The sequence below is a fragment of the Chiloscyllium plagiosum genome, unplaced genomic scaffold (assembly GCF_037043375.1).
Source record: "Chiloscyllium plagiosum isolate Xiang-an unplaced genomic scaffold, Cpla_swu_hap1 HiC_scaffold_3, whole genome shotgun sequence".
In the NCBI taxonomy this organism is placed as follows: Eukaryota; Metazoa; Chordata; class Chondrichthyes; order Orectolobiformes; family Hemiscylliidae; genus Chiloscyllium; species Chiloscyllium plagiosum.
The window spans coordinates 161,761,853-161,783,488 of NW_028270141.1; the positions used below are offsets into that span (position 1 = coordinate 161,761,853).

Consider the following 21,636-nt stretch of genomic DNA (forward strand, 5'->3'; position numbering starts at 1 on the left):
CCAGACCGATTCACCAAGACGCTGACCACAGGATGCTCTTCCCAGACCGATTCACCAAGACGCTGACCGCAGGATGCTCTTCCTAGACCGCCTCACCGTGACACTGACCGTGGAATGCTCCACTGTGGAGTCACTGTGCCTGAGGTGAACTCTCCCAGATAATGTACATAACGACAACTTACATTTTCAAGGCTCAGAGATAAGTCAGGACTCTCGTAAACTGGGGACATCAAGGTCTGGCATTAAAATAACACAACAGTGGTCAGTACTGCAGTCAGCACCAGACATGGCTTTTGGTACGTACACACATTGCAGCTTCCTCTCCCCGCCTGAAGATGTGGTCAATCTGATGCTAATGCCCAGAACAGGAAAAGGTTGACGGGGGAGGAGGATCGTACTGGGGTTGAAGAGTTCATCGACCATTGCTGTAGACCCCACTCGTCCAAAACCCTGACGAGTGGGAATTGACCACTGCAGTCACTCCGGCTGAATGGCTGTCCGACTCTGGCACAGGAGTGAAGCTTCTCCAAGAATTCCTGCTTCGCTTTATTACAGTCGGTCATTATGAGAGTGGCTCGCCTGTTGTTGTACTATCAGATTATCATGAATACCTTGGGGAAGACAAGTTAGCGATGCTCTGATTAATGACAGCAGAACCCACACCAGCATCACATCGATGTTCCTGTCCGCGACCCTCCCACAACAGAAGAGGACCTGCCACAGTTTCTTCAGCTACTCCGCCTCAGGTCCAGGGGTCCCCTGAGGCTGGCTTTAATGCCAAGACTCAGCAGCTCACAGGACAGACTCTGAAGAACTGCTTCCCAGTGTGCTAATGTGACAGTAAACACATTCATACAACAGGCGAAGAGCTAACTATGTTTATTAGCATCAGAATTTCACTTAAAAAGAGGGAGAGTGTTTAATGTGGACGGCAGACAGGGCTACTCCATCGACAACCACTGATGACGCAACACAAAGATTTTGGGCAATGGGATTTTAAAAACAGACAAGTGAATCTCTCTGCAAACATGAAAATACAAATGGACAATTTTCCGAATTATGTCAGCAGGCAATAATCTTCACTCCTTGACACAAATTGACAGTGAAAGGCTGAGGTTAAAGGCTGTGCCTCCAGGCCCCACACACACACCAACTCTCACTGGGGGGGACTGTCCCACACACACACCGACTCTCACGGGGGGGGGGGGGGGGGGAGCAGTCCCACACACACACTGACTCTCAATGGGGGGGGGGAGGGGTGGCAGTTCTCCCCCCCACACACACACACACACACTGACTCTCACTGGGGGACAGTCCCACACACACTGACTCTCACTGGGGGGTGGGACAGTCCCACACACACTGACTGTCACTGGGGGACAGTCCCACACACACTGACTCTCACTGGGGGGTGGGACAGTCCCACACACACTGACTGTCACTGGGGGACAGTCCACACACACACTGACTCTCACTAGGGAGGGGGACAGTCCCACACACACACACTGACTCTCACTGGGGGGGGACAGTCCCACACACACACACTGACTCTCACTGGGGGGGGGGGGGACAGTCCCACACACGCACACTGATTCTCACTGGGGGGGGACAGTCCCACACACACACACACTGACTCTCACTGGGTGGGGGGGGTTGGGACAGTCCCACACACACACACTGACTCTCACTGGGGGGACAGTCCCACACACACACACACACACTGACGCTCAGTAGGGGGACAGTCCCACACACACCCACTGACTCTCACTGGGGGGACAGTCCCACACACACACACACTGACTCTCACTGGGGGGACAGTCCCACACACACCCACTGACTCTCACTGGGGCACAGTCCCACACACACACTGACTCTCACTGGGGGACAATCCCACACACACACACTGACTCTCACTGGGGCACAGTCCCACACACACACACTGACTCTCACTGGGGGACAATCCCACACACACACACTGACTCTCACTGGGGGACAATCCCACACACACACACACACTGACTCTCACTGGGGGACAATCCCACACACACACACTGACTCTCACTGGGGCACAGTCCCACACACACACACTGACTCTCACTGGGGCACAGTCCCACACACACACACTGACTCTCACTGGGGGACAATCCCACACACACACACACACACACACTGACTCTCACTGGGGGACAATCCCACACACACACACACTGACTCTCACTGGGGGACAATCCCACACACACTGACTCTCACTGGGGGACAGTCACACACACTGACTCTCACTGGGGGGACAGTCCCACACACACACTGACTCTCACTGGGGGACAATCCCACACACACACTGACTCTCACTGGGGGGACAGTCCCACACACACACTGACTCTCACTGGGGGACAATCCCAAACACACACTGACTCTCACTGGGGGGACAGTCCCACACACACACTGACTCTCACTGGGGGACAGTCCCATACACACACACTGACTCTCACTGGGGGACAATCCCACACACACAGACGTATTCAGTATAGTACAAGAATGCCTGAATGACCCTGAGTCTCACCCACAATGATGGCTGGGTGAAGTGTGTTTGACACGGCTTCCTGCTGAGGATGTCTGAAACGAGGCAGCTCCTGATGCCTGTGCCTGCACACTGGCCGTCAGCCAAAGTTTGAATGCAGACTAAAATGGTGTGAAAGATCAGAGCTGGACTCTCTGAGACTCCACGGTTCAGAGAGATCTATCGATCTGCCCCAGCTGAGTTGTCTTTTCTTCTGTCTCTCTGATGGGAATTGCCCCTGTCATTGGCTGGATCAGTGGGAGAATCCCTGGGATTGGCCAGACGGAGAGGGCTTGGCTGTGTCACTCCTGATGTTGACTGCTCCGTTTCCACCGTTGGGAGGGTTTGAGATTGTGGAGTGCTACCTCAATGACCTCACAGCCCCCAGCGATTTTCTCCTGTGCTATGAAGAAGATTGCCACGCTGGTAAAGTACCACCGCGCCAGGGTGTACGACCAGATGAGCACAAAGCTGCCAATCACAAACAATGTCCAGTAGATGATGGAGAAGACCTTGATGAGGAAGACTCGTCCCCGTGACTTGCAGGGAGGCAGCCGGGCACGAAGCTGTGTCCCGGTCTGCTCCTGCCTCCGAATCCAGCTCTGAGCCGAGCTGTGCAGTAAAATCCGACTTCGGCCCTTACTCTGACTCCAACCCCTCCCCCAGAAAGGAGCTTTCTTGTAAACCTCCAGCCGACTCAAATTCTGCTCCTGGACGGGACTCGGCTCCTGGACGGGACTCGGCTCCTGGACGGGACTCGGCTCCTGGACGGGACTCGCAGGCTGGACCAGATCACTGAATGAGTGATTGCCCTGGTAATAAGCCCGTAGTAACTTCTCCTTCTCCAGCCAGCGAAGGCAGCACCATTCCTTCAGACCATCCATGGAGGTGGGCAGCTGGTCAGCTGGATAACGGCGGATGTGGAAGTGGATCTCTCTGGGGAAGTTGCCAGTGAACAGGTCCCTCTCAGCCTGTGGGATGTTGTAAGGGTAGGCCACTGTCACATCATGGATGGCATCAAGATTACATCCTAGGAGAAAGGCAGACAGCTGATTACTGAGTCACAGAAACCCCCGCCCCCCACCCCTGAAGCTGCACACACTTCAAACTTGGCGGAATGGCAAGCAAAATCACAGAGTGTTTGTGGGATAGGAGGAGATTGTCTTGGCCAGTCATGGAGCCCACCAGTGTCTGAGACAGCCACGTGTATAGGACATGCTCCCAACAGCAGAAACACGAGCTCTGGGTCTCGGAGCTGGAACAGCGGTTGGAGAGACTGTAGCACATCCGTCAGGCTGGGAGTGACTGTGGATAGCACGTTTCGAGAGATGGTCACAGAGCAGCTCAAGGGACTAGAGGAACGAAGGAAATGGGTGACCAGATGGAGAGAAACAGGCAGGAAGTACAGGAGACTTCTAGGAACGCTGTCATAAATCAGTTTCTATTTTGGATACTCAGGAGGCTACTGGTTCCTCAAGGGAGTGCGGACAGAGGCACAAGGGACAAGGCCGTCCAGGAGGAGAGGGAGAAGAAAGCAGGAGTGATAGGGACAGAGTTAAGGCAGCGGGGGGGCGGTGTGTGTCTGTCTGTCTGTCTGATGGTACTGCAGTCAGGGATCTCACCGAATGGTGCAGCTCACCCTGAAGGGGGAGGGTGACACAGAAACATGGAAGATACGAGCAGGAGTAGGCCATTCGGCCCCTCGAGCCTGTTACACCATTTAATATGGTCGTGGCCGATCATCAAGCTCAACACCCTAATCACATGATCCCTTTAGCTATATTTACCACCTCCTCATAAACACGTAGTGTTTTGGCCTCAACACGTGTGCTGGTGAATTCCACAGGCTCCCCACTCTCTGGATGAAAACATTTCTCCACATCTCAGCACTAAAAGCTTTAACCCTTTCCCTTAAACTGTGACCACCCACCCCGCCCTCCAGCCCCATTATCAGGAAGACCCCTCCTGTGTCACCCTGTCTAGTCCTGTTAGAATTTCATCAGTTTCTATGAGATCCCCCTCAGTCTTTTAAACTCCAGTGAATATAATCCTAACTGATCCAGTCTGTCCTCATCCATCAGCCCTGCCCTCCCAGGAATCAGTCTGGTAACCCTTCGCTGCCCTCCCTCCATCACCAGAACATCCTTCCTCAGATAAGGAGACCAAACCTGTCCACAATACTCCAGGTGTGGTCTCCGCAAGGCCCGGTATAATTGCAGCAAGACCTCCCTGCTCCTGGACTCGAATCCTCTCACTATGTCGGCCAACATCCCATTTCCCTTCCTCACCGCCTGCTGTACCTGCACGCTTACCTTCAGAGACTGGGGTACAAGGACACCCAGGTGCCATTGCCCCTGCCCCTTTCCCAACCTGTCCCCATTCAGATCATCATCTGCCTTCCTGACCCCCCCCAACCCCTCACATTTATCCACATTATCCTGCATCTGCTATGTATTTCCCCACTCCCTCAGCCTGTCCAAATCCCACTGAGACATCTCTGCATGCTCCTCACAGCTCACCCTCCCACCCAGCTTTGTGCTGTCTGCAAACCTGCAGAGATTACATTGAGTTCCCCCACCTACATCATTCATGTATATTGTGGATAGCAGGGTCCAAGCACCTATCCCCGCGGTATCCCACTGATCCCCGCGGTACCCCACCGAGCCCCGCGGTAACCCACTGATCCCCGCCATGCCCCACTGATCCCCGCGGTAACCCACCGATCCCCGCGGTATCCCACTGATCCCTGCGGTGCCCCACTGATCCCTGCGGTGCCCCACTGATCCCCGCGGTATCCCACTGACCCCCGCGGTACCCCACCGATCCCTGTGGTGTCCCATTGATCCCCGCGGTATCCCACTGACCCCCGCGGTACCCCACCGATCCCTGTGGTATCCCATTGATCCCCGCGGTATCCCACTGACCCCCGCGGTATCCCACTGATCCCTGCTGTATCCCACTGATCCCCGCGGTAACCCACTGATCCCTGTGGTACCCCACTGATCCCTGCGGTACCCCACTGATCCCTGCGGTATCCCACCCACTGATCCCTGCGGTATCCCACTGATCCCCGCGATATCCCACTGATCCCCGTGGTAACCCACTGATCCCTGCGGTATCTCACTGATCCCCGCGGTATCCCACTGATCCCCGCGGTAACCCACTGATCCCCGCGGTATCCCACTGATCCCCACGGTAACCCACTGATCCCCGCGGTATCCCACTGATCCCTGCGGTATCCCACTGATCCCCGCGGCATTCCACTGATTCCTGCGGTATCCCACTGATCCCCGCGGTAACCCACTGATCCCTGCAGTAACCCACTGGTCACTGCCTGCTGCTTGGAACCAGACCCATTTATTCCTACTCTTTGTTTCCTGTCTGTTAACCAGGTCACTATCCATGTCAGTACACTGCCCCCTAATCCCATGTGATTTAATGTCACACATTGATTTCTTATGTGGGACCTTATAGTAAACCTACTGAAAGTCCAAATAAATCACATTCACTAGCTCCCCTTCATCAGCTTACAAGTTACATCGTCAAAGTATTCTCATAGATTTGTCAAGGATAATTTCCCTTTCACATTGACTGTGGTTGATTCTAATATTTTGTACATGTTCTGTTATAAAATTCTTGATAATGGAGTCTAGCATCTTCCCACCACGAACAGCAGGCTGACAGGTCTGCAACTCCCTATTTTCTCTCTACCTCCTTTTTAAGCAGGGAGGTCAAATCAGCTACCCTCTAATCCACAGGAACTCTTCCAGAGTCGATAGAATCTTGGCAGATGACCTCAAATGCATCCAGTATTCTTTGGCCACTTCCTGAAGCACTCTGGGATGTAGATTATCAGGCCCAGGCTGTTAATGAATCTTCAATCCCACTAATTTCCCAGACACCTTTTTCCGACTAATACTGACTGCTTCAGTTCCTCCCTCTCACTAAACCCTGTCTTCCCCCTTATGTTGGTTACTTGCATCCTCCTTCCTGAAGCCAGAAGTGAAATATGAATTTAACTCATCAACCATTTCTTGTTCCCTATTATAAATGCCCCCGTTTCTGACATTAGGTTTCACCAATTTGCTTCTCTTTGCATCCTTACAGAAGTATTTCCAGTCAGTTCCTTTGTTTCTCCCAAGCTTACTCTCATTTTCCCCTTTGTTTTTCCTCTTGGCCTTCCTTTGCTGTTCTCTCAACTGTTCCCAATCATCCGGTCATAGAGTCATAGAGACGTACAGCATGGAAACAGACACTTCGGTCCAACCCATCCATGCCGACCAGATATCCGAACCCAATCTAGTCCCACCTGCCAGCACCCGGCCCATATCCCTCCAAACCCTTCCCATTCATATACCAATCTTAAACGTCGCAATTGTACAGCCTCCACCACATCCTCTGGCAACTCATTCCATACACGTACCACCCTCTGCGTGAAAACGTTGCCCCTTAGGTCTGTTTTATATCTTTCCCCTCTCACCCTAAACCTATGCCCTTTAGCTCTGGACTCCCCCACCCCAGGGAAAAGACTTTGCCTATTTATCCTATCCATGCCCCTCATAATTTTGTAAGCCTATATAAGGTCACCCCTCAGCCTCTGACGCTCCAGGGAAAACAGCCCCAGCCTGTTCAGCCTCTCCCTATAGCTCAAACCCTCCAACCCTGGCAACATCCTTGTAAATCTTTTCTGAACCCTGTCAAGTTTCACAACATCTTTACGATAGGAAGGAGACCAGAATTGCACGCAATATTCCAGCAGTGGCCTAACCAATATCCTGTACAGCCGCAACATGACCTCCCAAATCCTGTACTCAACACTCTGACCAATAAAGAAAAGCATACCAAACACCTTCTTCACGATCCTATCTACCTGTGACTCCACTTTCAAGGAGCTATGAACCTGCACTCCAGGGTCTCTTTGTTCAGCAACACTCCCCAGGACCTTACCATTAAGTGTATAAGTCCTGCTAAGATTTGCTTTCTCAAAATGCAGCACCTCGCATTTATCTGAATTAAACTCCTTCTACCACTTCTCAGCCTATTGGCCCATCTGGTCCAGATCCTGTTGTAATCTGAAGTAACCTTCTTAGCCAACCTCCAGTCTTCCGGCACCTCACCTGTGACTATCGATGATACAAAGATCTCAGCAAGAGGCCCAGCAATCACTTCTCTCGCTTCCCACAGAGGTCTCGGGTACACCTGATCAGGTCCTGGGGATTTATCCACCTTTACCCGTTTCAAGACATCCAGCACTTCCTCCTCTGTAATCTGGACATTTTGCAAGATGTCACCATCTATTTCCCTACAGTCTATATCTTCCATATCCTTTTCCACAGCAAATACTGATGCAAAATACTCATTTAGTATCTCCCATATTTTCTGCAGCTTCACACAAAGGCCTCCTTGCTGATCTTTGAGGGGCCCTGTTCCCTAGTTACCCTTTTGTCCTTAATATATTTGTAAAAACTCTTTGGATTCTCATTAATTCTATTTGCCAAAGCTATCTCATGTCCCCTTTTTGCCCTCCTGATTTCCCCCTTAAGTATACTCCTACCTCCTTTATACTCTTCTAAGGATTCATTCAAACTATCCTACCTGACATATGCTTCCTTCTTCTGCAAACATCTACCCCCAAGCAGCTTTCGAAAGCTTTTTTTTTAGATTAGATTCCCTACAGTGTGGAAACAGGCCCTTCGGCCCAACAAGTCCACACCGACCCTCCGAAGAGTAACCCACCCCCATGACTAATGCACCTAACACTGTGGACAATTTAGCATGGCCAATCCACCCTAACCTGCACATCTTTAGACTGTGGGAGGAAACCGGAGCACCCGGAGGAAACCCACGCAGACATGGGGAGAATGTGCAAACTCTACTCAGTCAGTCACCCGAGGCTAGAATCGAACCTAGGCCCCTGGTGCTGTGAGGCAGCAGTGCTAACCACTGAGCTACCGTGCTGCATCTTGCCTAATACCGTCAAAATTGGCCTTTCTCCAAGTTAGAACTTCAACTTTTAGATCTGGTCTTTTCCATCATTATTTTAAATCTAATAGAATTATGGTCACTAGCCCCAAAGTGCTCCCCCACTGACACCTCAGTCACCTGCCCTGCCTTATTTCACAAGAGTAGGTCAAGTTTTGCACCTTCTCTACTGGGTACATTCACATACTGAATCAGAAAATTATCTTGTACACACTTAACAAATTCCTCTCCATCTAAACCCTTAACACTATGGCAATCCCAGTCTATGTTTGGCAAGTTAAAATCCCCCACCATAACCACCCTATTATTCTTACAGATAGCTGAGATCTCCTTACAAGTTTGTTTCTCAATTTCCCTCTGACTATTAGGGAGTCTATAATACAGTCCCAATAAGGTGATCATCCCTTTCTTATTTCTCAGTTCCATTCCCTGGATGTATTTCCGGGAATATCCTCCCTCAGCACAGCTGTAACGCTATCCCTTATCAAAAATGTCACTCCCCCTCCTCTCTTGCCTCCCTTTCTATCCTTCCTGTAACATTTGCATTGTGGAACATTAAGCTGCCAGTCCTGCCCATCCCTGAGGAGAAAGTGAGGTCTGCAGATGCTGGAGATCAGAGCTGGAAATGTGTTGCTGGAAAAGCGCAGCAGGTCAGGCAGCATCCAGGGAACAGGAGAATCGACGTTTCGGGCATAAGCCCTTCCTGAAGAAGGGCTTATGCCCGAAACGTCGATTCTCCTGCCCATCCCTGAGCCATGTTTCCGTAATTGCTATGATATCCCAGTCCCATGTTCCTAACCATGCCCTGAGTTCATCTGCCTTCCCTGTTAGGCCCCTTGCATTGAAATAAATGCAGTTTAATTTATTAGTCCCACCTTGTCCCTGCCTGCCCTGACTGTTTGACTCACTTCTGTTCTCAACTGTACCCGTCTCAGATCAATCTCTTTCCTCACTATCTCCCTGGGTCCCTCCCTGGGTCCCCCCCCCCCACCCCCCCCCCCACCCCCCACCTTACTAGTTTAAATCCTCCTGAGCAGCTCTAGCAAATCTTTGTGTCAGTATATTAGTCCCCTTCCAATTTAGGTGCAATCCGTCCTTCTTGTACAGGTCACTTCTACCCCAAAAGAGATTCCAATGATCCTAAAATGTGAATCCTCCTATACACCAGCTCCTCGGACATGCATTCATCTGCTCTATCCTCCTATTCCTGCCCTCACTAGCTCGTAGCACTGGGAGTAATCCAGATATTACTACTCTCGAGGACCTCCTTTTTAAATTCCTGCCTAACTCTCTGTAATCTCCCTTCAGAATCTCAACCTTTTCCCTTCCAATGTCGTTGGTTTCAATGTGGACAATGACCTCTTGCTGGCCCCTCTCCCCCGTGAGAACATTCTGCACCCTCTCTGAGACATCCTTGATCCTGGCACCTTTCTGTTGCTTATTTTTGCCAATTTGTGTTTCACTTTCTTGCACCTAATCCTGTCTCTAACTTTGCTCATAAGCCACTGTTCTCTTCACACTCTTGTGCTCGACAGGAGTAAACTACTTTTATAGTTCTTCCGTTCGCTTCTTGAAAGAAAAGGACAGATTCAATATTTCCCGTTTTCTAAAACCCAATTGGCGTTGGAAGCAGCTAAATATTCCTCACAGGTGAGAGGAGGCATTTGTTAAGCTAATGGAATTAGCAAAGGGGTTAAGTTGATTAAGTTGGAGTGTTGTTGAACAAGAGACCTTGGAGTGCAGGTTCATAGCTCCTTGAAAGTGGACTCGCAGGTAGATAGGATAGTGAAGAAGGGGTTTGGTATGCTTTCTTTTATTGGTCAGAGTATTGAGTACAGGAGTTGGGAGGCCATGTTGCGGCTGTACAAGACATTGGTTAGGCTACTGGTGGAATATGAATAGGAAGGGTTTGGAGGGATATGGGCGGGTGCTGGCAGCTGGGACTAGATTGGGTTGGCATGGACGGGTTGGACCGAAGGGTCTGTTTCCATGCTGTACATCTCTATGACTTTGAGTTTGATTTGACATAAAACAGCTCAAAAATAGAAATTAGAACTTAAGAAACTTGTGGGTAAAAGAAAGAGCATTTCCAGCAAGAGAACAGGAGGGAATGAGAGCTGACTGACTGAAAGGATGGAGTTTAATAAAAAGGATGATGCAGAGGATGATTCTGATGAGGAAAAACACGCTGATAATTCAAAGACCAATAAGATGTTTAAATGTGTACATGCCCGATCTAAATTCAAAGAAATAGATGTGGGGCACTGTTTACTTCATTTGAAAGGGTAGAGAAAGACAATGTGGCTGAAGGAAAATTGGACCCTGCTCACTGTAGAAAGGAATATTCTAGACATGTATAAGTTGTGTTTTAAAGCACAGTTATATTTCAGGACTGTGTTAAGGGAGGTGAACGAGGTGGAATTGTTTGGAAATCTTTCTGAATTGAACAGAATGATATGATTTCTGGGAATGCTGTCCAGCAGCATGGGTTTCCTCTGGGTGAGAAAGTGAGGTCTGCAGATGCTGGAGATCAGAGCTGAAAATGTGTTGCTGGAAAAGCGCAGCAGGTCAGGCAGCATCCAAGGAACAGGAGAATCGACGTTTCGGGCATAAGCCCTTCTTCAGGAATTTTCCTCTGGGTGCTCTGGTTTCCTCACACAATCCAAAGGTGTGCAGGTTAGGTGAATTGGCATTGGGAAATTGCCCACAGTGTTCAAGGATGTGTAGGTTAGGTGCATTAGTCAGGGATAAATATAGGGTAATGGGTATGGGGAATAGGTCTGACTGGGATCCTCTTTGGAGGGTTGGTGTGGACTTGTTGGGCCCAATGGCCTGTTTCCACACTGTAGGGATTTACAATTCTAATTGCCCAGAGTTAATAGTTAACCTCATTGCTGTGGGTCTGGAGTCACATGCAGACCAGGTAAAGATTGCAGTTTCCATCCCTAAAGGACATCAGTGAACCAGATGGGGTTTTCCAACAATCGATAATAGATTTGTGGCCATCATCAGACTCTTAATTCCAGACTTTTTCATTGAATTCAAATACCACCATCTGCCATGACCGAATTCGAAGCTTGGGCCCAGAACATAACCCGGGTGGTGTGTGTATGGAGTGAGCTGCCAGGGGAGGTGGTGGAGGCTGATACAATTACAGCAATTAAAAGGCATCTAGGAGAAAGCGAGGATTGCAGATCAGAGTCGAGAGTGTGGCACTGGAAAAGCACAGCCGGTCAGGCAGCATCCGAGGAGCAGGAGAATCGACGTTTCAGGCATAAGCCCTTCCATCAGGAATCCTAATGCCAGAAATGTCGATTCTCCTGCTCCTCGGATGCTGCCTGACCGGCTGTGCTTCTCCAGCACCACACTCTCGATTTTAAAGGCATCTGGATGGACACAAGAATAGGAAGGGTTGAGAGCGCTATGGGCCAAATACTGGCAAACAGGACTGGACCAGTTTAGAACAACTGGTCAGCATGGATAAGTTGGACCAAAGGGTCTGTTTCTGTGCTATACATTTCTATGAGTTGAAAAGTGTGGTGGAGTACTCTAACATCTACAGTCCTCACTTTCTCCTAGTGCATTTCTATGACTCTCACTCCTCTGGACCCCCTCCAACACCAGCACATCCTGCCTTAGAAATGGGGCCCAAAACTGCTCACAATATTCCAAATACAGGTCCGACCACAGCCTTATAGGGAACACCCATGCTCTTGTATTCTAGCCTGCTTGAAATGAATACCAACATTGCATTTGCCTTCCTAACTGCCAACTGAATCTGCATGTTAACTTAAAGAGAATTCTGAATGAGTACTCCCAAGTCCCTCCTTCTTTCAGATTTCCTAAGCCTTTACCCCATTTAGAAAATAGTCTATGCCTCCATACTTCCAACCAAAGTGTAAAACCTCACACTTTCCTACATTGTATTCCATCTGCCACTTTGCCCACTCTCTCAGCCTGCTCAAGTCCTTCTGCAGTCTCCCCAACACTGACCCCCGCGGAATCCCACTAGTCACCAGTTATCATCCTGAAAAAGACCCATTTATCCCCACTCTCTGCCTTCTGCCAGTCAGCCAATCCTCTATCCATGCCAGTGTCTTGCCCCTAAACACCATGGGCTCTTAGTTTATTTAGCAGTTTCCTGTGCAGCACCTTGTCAAAGACCTTCTGGAAATCCAAACCAATCACATGCACTGGCTCTCCTTTGTCTAACTTGCTCATTACCTCCTCAAACAATTCTCATAGCTTTGTCACGTGTGACCTCCTCTTGATTTTGTGATTTGATTTATTATTGTCACGTACCAAGATGCAGTGAAAAGTACAGTTTTGCATGCTAACCAGACAAGTCATACCTAGGGCTTGTCATATGAAGTGTGAGTGAGGACTCTGGGTCTGTACGCAATGGAGTTCAGAAGGACGAGGGGGAGATCTGATTGAAACTTACAGAATACTGAGAGACCTGGATAGAGTGGGTGTGGAAAAGGTGTTTCACTAGTAGGAGAGACTAGGACCTGAGGGCACAGCCTCAGAGTGAAGGGACAACGCTTTAGAACTGAGATGAGGAGGAATTTCTTCAGCTAAGGGATCAGGAATCTGTGGGACTCATTGCTGCAGAGGGCTCTGGAGGCCAAGTCATTGATACAGAGATAGATACGTTATTGATGAGTAGGTAATGAAGGGTTCTGTGGAGAAGGCAGGAGAATGGAGTGGAGAAACACATCAGCCATGATTGAACGGCAGAGCAGACTCAATGGGCCGAACGGTCGGTGCACAGTGGTGACTTCTGCAATCAGAGGTCAATATGTGAGTTTGTGTAGGACCTTGTGTGTGCGCATGTGGGTCTGTGCATGTGCACAGGCATGTGTGCTTGCCTGTAGGATTAGGGGGATTTAGTGCTAATTCCAGATCATAGTTTAATCAGTTTGATTCATAACAAATGGGTTATTTTGAGTTGATTAATGACGCATGGTGACTGCATTTTTTATCCCTGAGGGTAGTACAAAAGATAAGTAACTGGCCCTTTTGGTAAAGGAACCAACATTTGCAATAATGGTACATGCCTCACCACACCCAGGTTATCGAATGGAGAGCTGGGATCCCTTCCTCCAATCAGAAAGGAAGGAGCTGAGGGTGGAGGTGAAAATTGAAGACCTAGGAGTTTCCATGGTATTAAAGTTCAGAATGCTGGAGCTGAGGAACTTACTGGGGCTCATAAGAATGATCCCACGAAACAAGCTCAGCACGGTGTAAAGATGTCTTTTAATTTTTCTGTACTTTTAGTTGTGGACTGAAATGGGAAAAGAATAATTTTAAAACCCAAGGACTGTTGAAGATTACTGCATGCTTTTTGAAATGGAATCCTCATTGTAAGCACTGTTTACACAGCTGCTGGTCTAAGCAGGAGTAGAAGGAGGTACAGATGAGCTGGAGCCAATAGGGTGTACAAAAGGAGATTCAGTCAGCAATAAGTTGCTGATGGGTCCATGGAAAGTTACTGTCGTCAAAGACCTCCTGTCTAACAAGAATTCTGTAATTGGTTCTAAGGTAAGGGTTGAGAAACCTATCAGCCATTATTGAATGGTGGAGCAGACTCGATGGGCCGAATAGCCTAACTCTGCACCTATGTCTCTGCACTTATGGTCTCATTTGATGACCGAACAACTTGGAGCTATGAATGAGATAGTGAGAAGTGATCTGATCTCAACCAGCCCAGAAGTACTGTCACTGTTCTCTGCAGTAAAAACACCACTTTAAGCTTGAAGAAAGGGAGATTATTCTATCTTCAGCAGTCGTTGTTAGTGGTGAGTTTTAGTTAATAAGGCAGAACCAGGTACCCCATCCCTCCTACAAACCAGTGACAGCATTCAGAGAAGGCCAATCAGGAAGCAGCATTCTGGTCAGTACAAGCACCATCTGAGCAGGTTCTGTGAACAGGGACCACTGGTCTGCATTGCTAGTCTCTGTCTCTCACCACTACACTCATGTTTGGTTTCCTGTGTGCTTGTGTCTGAATGTGTGCATGTGCATCTGGACCTGTGCCTGCATGTGGGGGTGTGTGTATATAGAAGAGAGAGTTTGTGTTTAACTAACAGAGTGATATGTCGATGGTGCATAATTGTTCACTTGTAACTACAGTCTATTTCTCTGTAATAAACAGTCATTGTTGTTAAGTACGGAAACCTGGTCCGTGATTTCAGTTAGTCTGGGTCTGAAAGAAATCGGGAGATTTTTGCATACTTTGTAAAATCTTTAACTTTTATGATGACTCTAGGAACAGCAGGTGCTGACTAAGTAATTAATTGCCAGCAAGTTACCTCGATATGAAATTCTGGGTTTAATTCCAACTAGAACCCACAGCTATCCACTGGTTAGACTACAGGAGAGGTGAGTAAGGTGGGTGTAACATAGAAAGGCCTTTTGTCAAGAGCAAGAGTAGCACTTTATTCCTTAAGAGTAACTACATGAAGGGATAAAAGAGCATCTCGAACACTGGATTGGGATCAGCAAATGGAGATATCCTCACGGAGCTGCGCAGGTTGATCACCCCAAAGACAGTGCAGATAGAACAAGAGATTCCTGAGGCAGGATGTGGGATTACTGAAAACTGCAGCGTTGATAAATACATTCTGAGCAAGCCTTCAGTAGGGATACAGGTAGATGATGAAAATGAAAATGGGACATCAGCATTTCCTGATTCTCTGGATCTGACCACCCAATTCCAGGCAAAAGTGAGGATTGAAGATAGTGGAGATCAGAGTTGAGAGTGTGGTGCTGGAAAAGCACAGCAAGTCAGGCAGCATCCGAGGAACAGGAGAATCAACGTTTTGGGCAAGAGCCCTTCATCAGGAATTTGGGGGGAGGGTGTTGACTGACAGATTCCACTTAAACTAACGGGGAAAACATTGTGCGCTCTTTTTGGACCTGCCAATAAAAATACAATCAGATCAGGGTTTCAATTTTGTCTGAACATTTTTCTGGACACAATGCATCACTTGAGTAGAAAACAACTGAACTCTACAGCATACCATCAACAGACACTGGGAATGTTTGCAGAGATATCATCCAGACTTTCAAAGCAAATCACCCAATATCCCCATGGTTTCAACAAAGGTTCTAATTCGCTGGCTACCAGAGTATCCCAAAATGAATCTATTGGGTACAAGCTCTTCAAATGAATCTAGAAATGTTCTTAATGTTGAAAAGGATGTTTCTAGAAAGACTCACAAAGGCAAAGCGCAGGAAACGATGAGAGAATGGGCAAACAAACATGCTGAGCCTGGGACACTTCAAAGGGGAATGAAGTGTTAGTTCCTTCGAGAGAGAAAGCCCTCTGAAAGTAAGGCTCAGTAGTCTCCACTAGGGTAAGAAAGCTGAGGAAAGAGAATATTCTGATAGCTTACCTGTTAAAAGATTACTAACGTAGAGAGCTGGAACAGGAAGTCCATGTTGTGCAAGTGTATGGCACTTGGGGAATATTGTTTGATTGGGCAATCAGCAGTACCTGCCACTTGTTTTAAAAACAAGCTTTGTTCATTCTTTTTAATTCACCTGTGGGACATGGGTGTCGCTGGCTGGATCCAGCATTGTCTTTCCCTAGTTGCCGCTTGAGAAGGTGAGGGTGAGCTACCTTCTTTAACCGCTGCAGTCTATGTGCTGTGGGTAGACCCACAATGCCCTTAGGGAGGGAATTCCAGGATTCTGACCCAGTGACAGTGAAGGAACGGTGATATATTTCCCAGTCAGGATGGGGAGTGGCTTGGAGGGGGATTTATAGGGGGTGGCGTTCCCATGTATCTGCTGCTCTTGTCCTTCCAGACAGAAGTGGTCGTGGGTTTGGAAAGTGCTGTCTGACACCGACCTTTAATTTGGCTAAGCAGTGTGGTTGGATTTCATACTAACAGATTACCTTTGAGCTCATCAAAGAATCCTGGTCAACTTTTAGAGTCATAGAGATGTACAGCATGGAAACAGTGGGGAGGTCTATTGTGTTAATAATGCATACTTCTCTCTTTGTAGCAATATCTCTCTCTGTGTCCCCCTCTCCCCACTCCTCTCTCTCTCTCTAACCCCCCCTTCCCCACCCCTCCCTCTCGCTGTGCCCATCTCAACATCCCTCCCTCCCTCTGTATCTCTGTCTGTCCCCCTCTCCCTCTCTGTCTGTCCCCCCCCGCCCTTCTCAACGCCATTCCCTCTCTCTATACCTCTCTCCACCCTTTCCTCTCTCTCTCTCCACGCCCTCACCATGAGCCTCAAACTCGTTTTCTTTGCTCTTCATGTCCCTCTCCCTCTGTCTCTCTCACCCTCTCTCTCCATCGCCCTCTTGTTCTTTTCTCAGCATCCTCTGCACACCCACCCGTTTTCATCTCTCTCCCTTCTTCCCCATCCCTCCCTCTCTTGCAGCTCCTCCCTCCCTCCCTGTCTGAGCCTCTCATCTCTCAGTTTATCTCTCAAACCCCCCCTTTCTCTCTCTCAGCAACCCTCCCACCCTCATCTCAACCTCGCTGCCGGCTCCCCCCCTCCCTCTCTCAGCCCCTTCCCCTCTCTGTCGCTGTCTCTCTCTCTCTCGATGTCCTTTCCCGTTTGCCTCTCTGGAGCTGGTTTAGCTGGGAAGGATATTACTGTGATACTGAGCAGCTGAGAGCAAGGAGCTGTGCTCCCCCAGAGTCGGAGCTATCACCCCAACACTCACCCTGCTCTGACTGTCCAGAGACAGAGAGGGAGAGAGAGAGAGAGAGAGAGAGAGAGAGAGAGAGAGAGAGAGAGAGAGATAGAGAGAGAGAGAGAGATAGATAGATAGATAGATAGATAGATAGATGGAGAGGAAAAGAGACAGAAAGACAGAGATTGATGGTGGGGTGTAGAGAGACGGGGGAGAGAGAGACGGGAGAAGACAGACGGGCGGGGGAGAGAGACGGGCGGGGGAGAGAGACGGGCGGGGGAGGGAGACGGGCGGGGGAGGGAGACGGGCGGGGGAGGGAGACGGGCGGGGGAGGGAGACGGGCGGGGGAGGGAGACGGGCGGGGGAGGGAGACGGGCGGGGGAGGGAGACGGGCGGGGGAGGGAGACGGGCGGGGAGGGAGACGGGCGGGGGAGGGAGACGGGCGGGGAGGGAGACGGGCGGGGGAGGGAGACGGGCGGGGGAGGGAGACGGGCGGGGGAGGGAGACGGGCGGGGGAGGGAGACGGGCGGGGGAGGGAGACGGGCGGGGAGGGAGACGGGCGGGGAGGGAGACGGGCGGGGGAGGGAGACGGGCGGGAGAGGGAGACGGGCGGGGGAGGGAGACGGGCGGGGGAGGGAGACGGGCGGGGGAGGGAGACGGGCGGGGGAGGGAGACGGGCGGGGGAGGGAGACGGGCGGGGGAGGGAGACGGGCGGGGGAGGGAGACGGCGGGGGGAGGGAGACGGGCGGGGGAGGGAGACGGGCGGGGGAGGGACACGGGCGGGGCAGGGACACGGGCGGGGCAGGGACACGGGCGGGGCAGGGACACGGGCGGGGCAGGGAGACGGGCGGGGCAGGGAGACGGGCGGGGCAGGGAGACGGGCGGGGCAGGGAGACGGGCGGGGCAGGGAGACGGGCGGGGCAGGGAGACGGGCGGGGCAGGGAGACGGGCGGGGGAGGGAGACGGGCGGGGGAGGGAGACGGGCGGGGGAGGGAGACGGGCGGGGAGGGAGACGGGCGGGGAGGGAGACGGGCGGGGGAGGGAGACGGGCGGGGGAGGGAGACGGGCGGGGGAGGGAGACGGGCGGGGGAGAGAGAGAGAGACAGGCGAGAGAGAGAGACGGGGGAGAGAGAGACGGGGGAGAGAGAGACGGGGGGGAGAGAGACGGGGGGAGAGAGACGGGGGGGAGAGAGACGGGGGGGAGAGAGACGGGGGGGAGAGAGACGGGGGGGAGAGAGACGGGGGGGAGAGAGACGGGGGGGGAGAGAGACGGGGGGGGAGAGAGACGGGGGGGGAGAGAGACGGGGTGGGAGAGAGACGGGGGGGGAGAGAGACGGGGGGGGAGAGAGACGGGGGGGGGAGAGAGACGGGGGGGGAGAGAGACGGGGGGGGAGAGACGGGGGGGGGAGAGACGGGGGGGGAGAGAGACGGGGGGGGAGAGAGACGGGGGGGGAGAGAGACGGGGGGGGAGAGAGACGGGGGGGGAGAGAGACGGGGGGGGAGAGAGACGGGGGGGGAGAGAGACGGGGGGGGAGAGAGACGGGGGGGGAGAGAGACGGGGGGGGAGAGAGACGGGGGGGGAGAGAGACGGGGGGGGAGAGAGACGGGGGGGGAGAGAGACGGGGGGGGAGAGAGACGGGGGGGAGAGAGACGGGGGGGGAAAGAGACGGGGGGGGAGAGAGACGGGGGGGAGATAGACGGGGGGGGAGATAGACGGGGGGGGAGATAGACGGGGGGGGAGATAGACGGGGGGGGGAGATAGACGGGGGGGGAGATAGACGGGGGGGGGAGATAGACGGGGGGGGAGATAGACGGGGGGGGAGATAGACGGGGGGGGAGATAGACGGGGGGGGAGATAGACGGGGGGGGAGATAGACGGGGGGGGGGGGAGATAGACGGGGGGGGAGATAGACGGGGGGGGGGAGATAGACGGGGGGGGAGATAGACGGGGGGGGGAGATAGACGGGGGGGAGAGAGACGGGGGGGAGAGAGACGGGGGGGAGAGAGACGGGGGGGAGAGAGACGGGGGGGAGAGAGACGGGGGGGGAGAGAGACGGGGGGGGAGAGAGACGGGGGGGGAGAGAGACGGGGGGGGAGAGAGACGGGGGGGGAGAGAGACGGGGGGGGAGAGAGACGGGGGGGGAGAGAGACGGGGGGGGAGAGAGACGGGGGGGGAGAGAGACGGGGGGGGAGAGAGACGGGGGGGGAGAGAGACGGGGGGGGAGAGAGACGGGGGGGGAGAGAGACGGGGGGGGAGAGAGACGGGGGGGGAGAGAGACGGGGGGGGAGAGAGACGGGGGGGGAGAGAGACGGGGGGGGAGAGAGACGGGGGGGGAGAGAGACGGGGGGGGAGAGAGACGGGGGGGGAGAGAGACGGGGGGGGAGAGAGACGGGGGGGGAGAGAGACGGGGGGGAGAGAGACAGGGGGGAGAGAGACGGGGGGGGGAGAGAGTCGGGGGGGGGAGAGAGTCGGGGGGAGAGAGAGTCGGGGGGAGAGACAGTGTGGGGGAGAGACAAAGAAAGAGATGGGGGAAGAGAGAAAGCGAGAGAGACATGGAGAGACAGCAAGAGAGACGGGGGTTGGGGGGGAGAAGAGTGATAGAGAGAGAGACAGAGACAGTGAGGGGAGAGAGAGAGAGAGAGAGAGAGAGACACACACACACACACAGTGGGGGTGAAGACAGAGAGAGAGATGGTGGGAGAGAGAGAGAGGGGCGGGGGGTGAGAGAGAGAGGGGGTGAGAGAGTGAGAGGCGGGGGTGAGAGAGTGAGAGGCGGGGGGAGAGAGAGAAAGGCGGGGGAGAGAGAGAGAAAGATGGGTGAGAGAGAGAGAGATGGGGAGAGACAGAGACAGACTAGGGGACAGAGTGGGCGAGAGAGACAGAGAGACAGATGGGCAAGTGGGGGGTAGAGATGGCAGAGAGAGCGAGAGCGAGAGAGACAGACAGACAGACATTTGAAGAGTGAACAATCCCAGAGTAGCACCCACCTTTTCGAAGCTGCTCGACAAAGTCCGAGGGTGCAGGACATATTCGTATGTTGGCAAACCACGAGACGCTGCAAACTCATCACTCCGAGCTTTGGTGGCAGCTGGGAACCATCGCAAAACAGTATGAAAATAGACTCACCCACTGCCCACAGTGTGGGAGCACTGTCTCTCACACACACACTGTATCCAGAGCCCGTCACCCACTGCCCACAGTGTGGGAACACTGTCTCTCACACACACACACACACTGTATCCAGAGCCTGTCACCCACTACCCACAGTGTGGGAGCACTGTCTCTCACACACACTGTATCCAGAGCCCGTCACCCACTGCCCACAGTGTGGGAGCACTGTCTCTCACACACACACTGTATCCAGAGCCCGTCACCCACTGCCCACAGTGTGGGAACACTGTCTCTCACATACACTGTATCCAGAGCCCGTCACCCACTGCCCACAGTGTGGGAACACTGTCTCTCACACACACACTGTATCCAGAGCCCGTCACCCACTGCCCACAGTGTGGGAACACTGTCTCTCACATACACACTGTATCCAGAGCCCGTCACCCACTGCCCACAGTGTGGGAACACTGTCTCTCACACACACACTGTATCCAGAGCCTGTCACCCACTGCCCACAGTGTGGGAACACGGTCTCTCTCACACACACTGTATCCAGAGCCCGTCACCCACTGCCCACAGTGTGGGAGCACTGTCTCTCTCTCACACACACACACACTGTATCCAGAGCCTGTCACCCACTGCCCACAGTGTGGGAACACTGTCTCTCACATACACTGTATCCAGAGCCCGTCACCCACTGCCCACAGTGTGGGAGCACTGTCTCTCACACACACACTGTATCCAGAGCCCGTCACCTACTGCCCACAGTGTGGGAACACTGTCTCTCACATACACACTGTATCCAGAGCCCGTCACCCACTGCCCACAGTGTGGGAACACTGTCTCTCACACACACACTGTATCCAGAGCCCGTCACCCACTGCCCACAGTGTGGGAACACTGTCTCTCACATACACACTGTATCCAGAGCCCGTCACCCACTGCCCACAGTGTGGGAACACTGTCTCTCACACACACACTGTATCCAGAGCCTGTCACCCACTACCCACAGTGTGGGAACACTGTCTCTCTCACACACACTGTATCCAGAGCCCGTCACCCACTGCCCACAGTGTGGGAGCACTGTCTCTCTCACACACACACACACACTGTATCCAGAGCCTGTCACCCACTGCCCACAGTGTGGGAACACTGTCTCTCACACACACACTGAATCCAGAGCCTGTCACCCACTGCCCACAGTGTGGGAACACTGTCTCTCACATACACACTGTATCCAGAGCCCGTCACCCACTGCCCACAGTGTGCGAACACTGTCTCTCACATACACACTGTATCCAGAGCCCGTCACCCACTGCCCACAGT

At 52.4% G+C, this 21,636-nt stretch overlaps 1 protein-coding gene across 1 annotated transcript in view; it reads right to left on the reverse strand.

Moving 5' to 3' along the window:
• Positions 1-864: 864 nt before the first annotated feature.
• The window catches only part of lclat1 (lysocardiolipin acyltransferase 1), a 73,054-nt gene continuing 52,282 nt past the window's right edge, over positions 865-21,636 (reverse strand). Inside the window, 3 exon segments of the mRNA XM_087984817.1 lie at positions 865-3,587; positions 20,187-20,205; positions 20,208-20,287. Coding sequence (XP_087840943.1) covers positions 2,860-3,587; positions 20,187-20,205; positions 20,208-20,287 — 827 coding nt within the window. The 3' untranslated portion in view covers positions 865-2,859.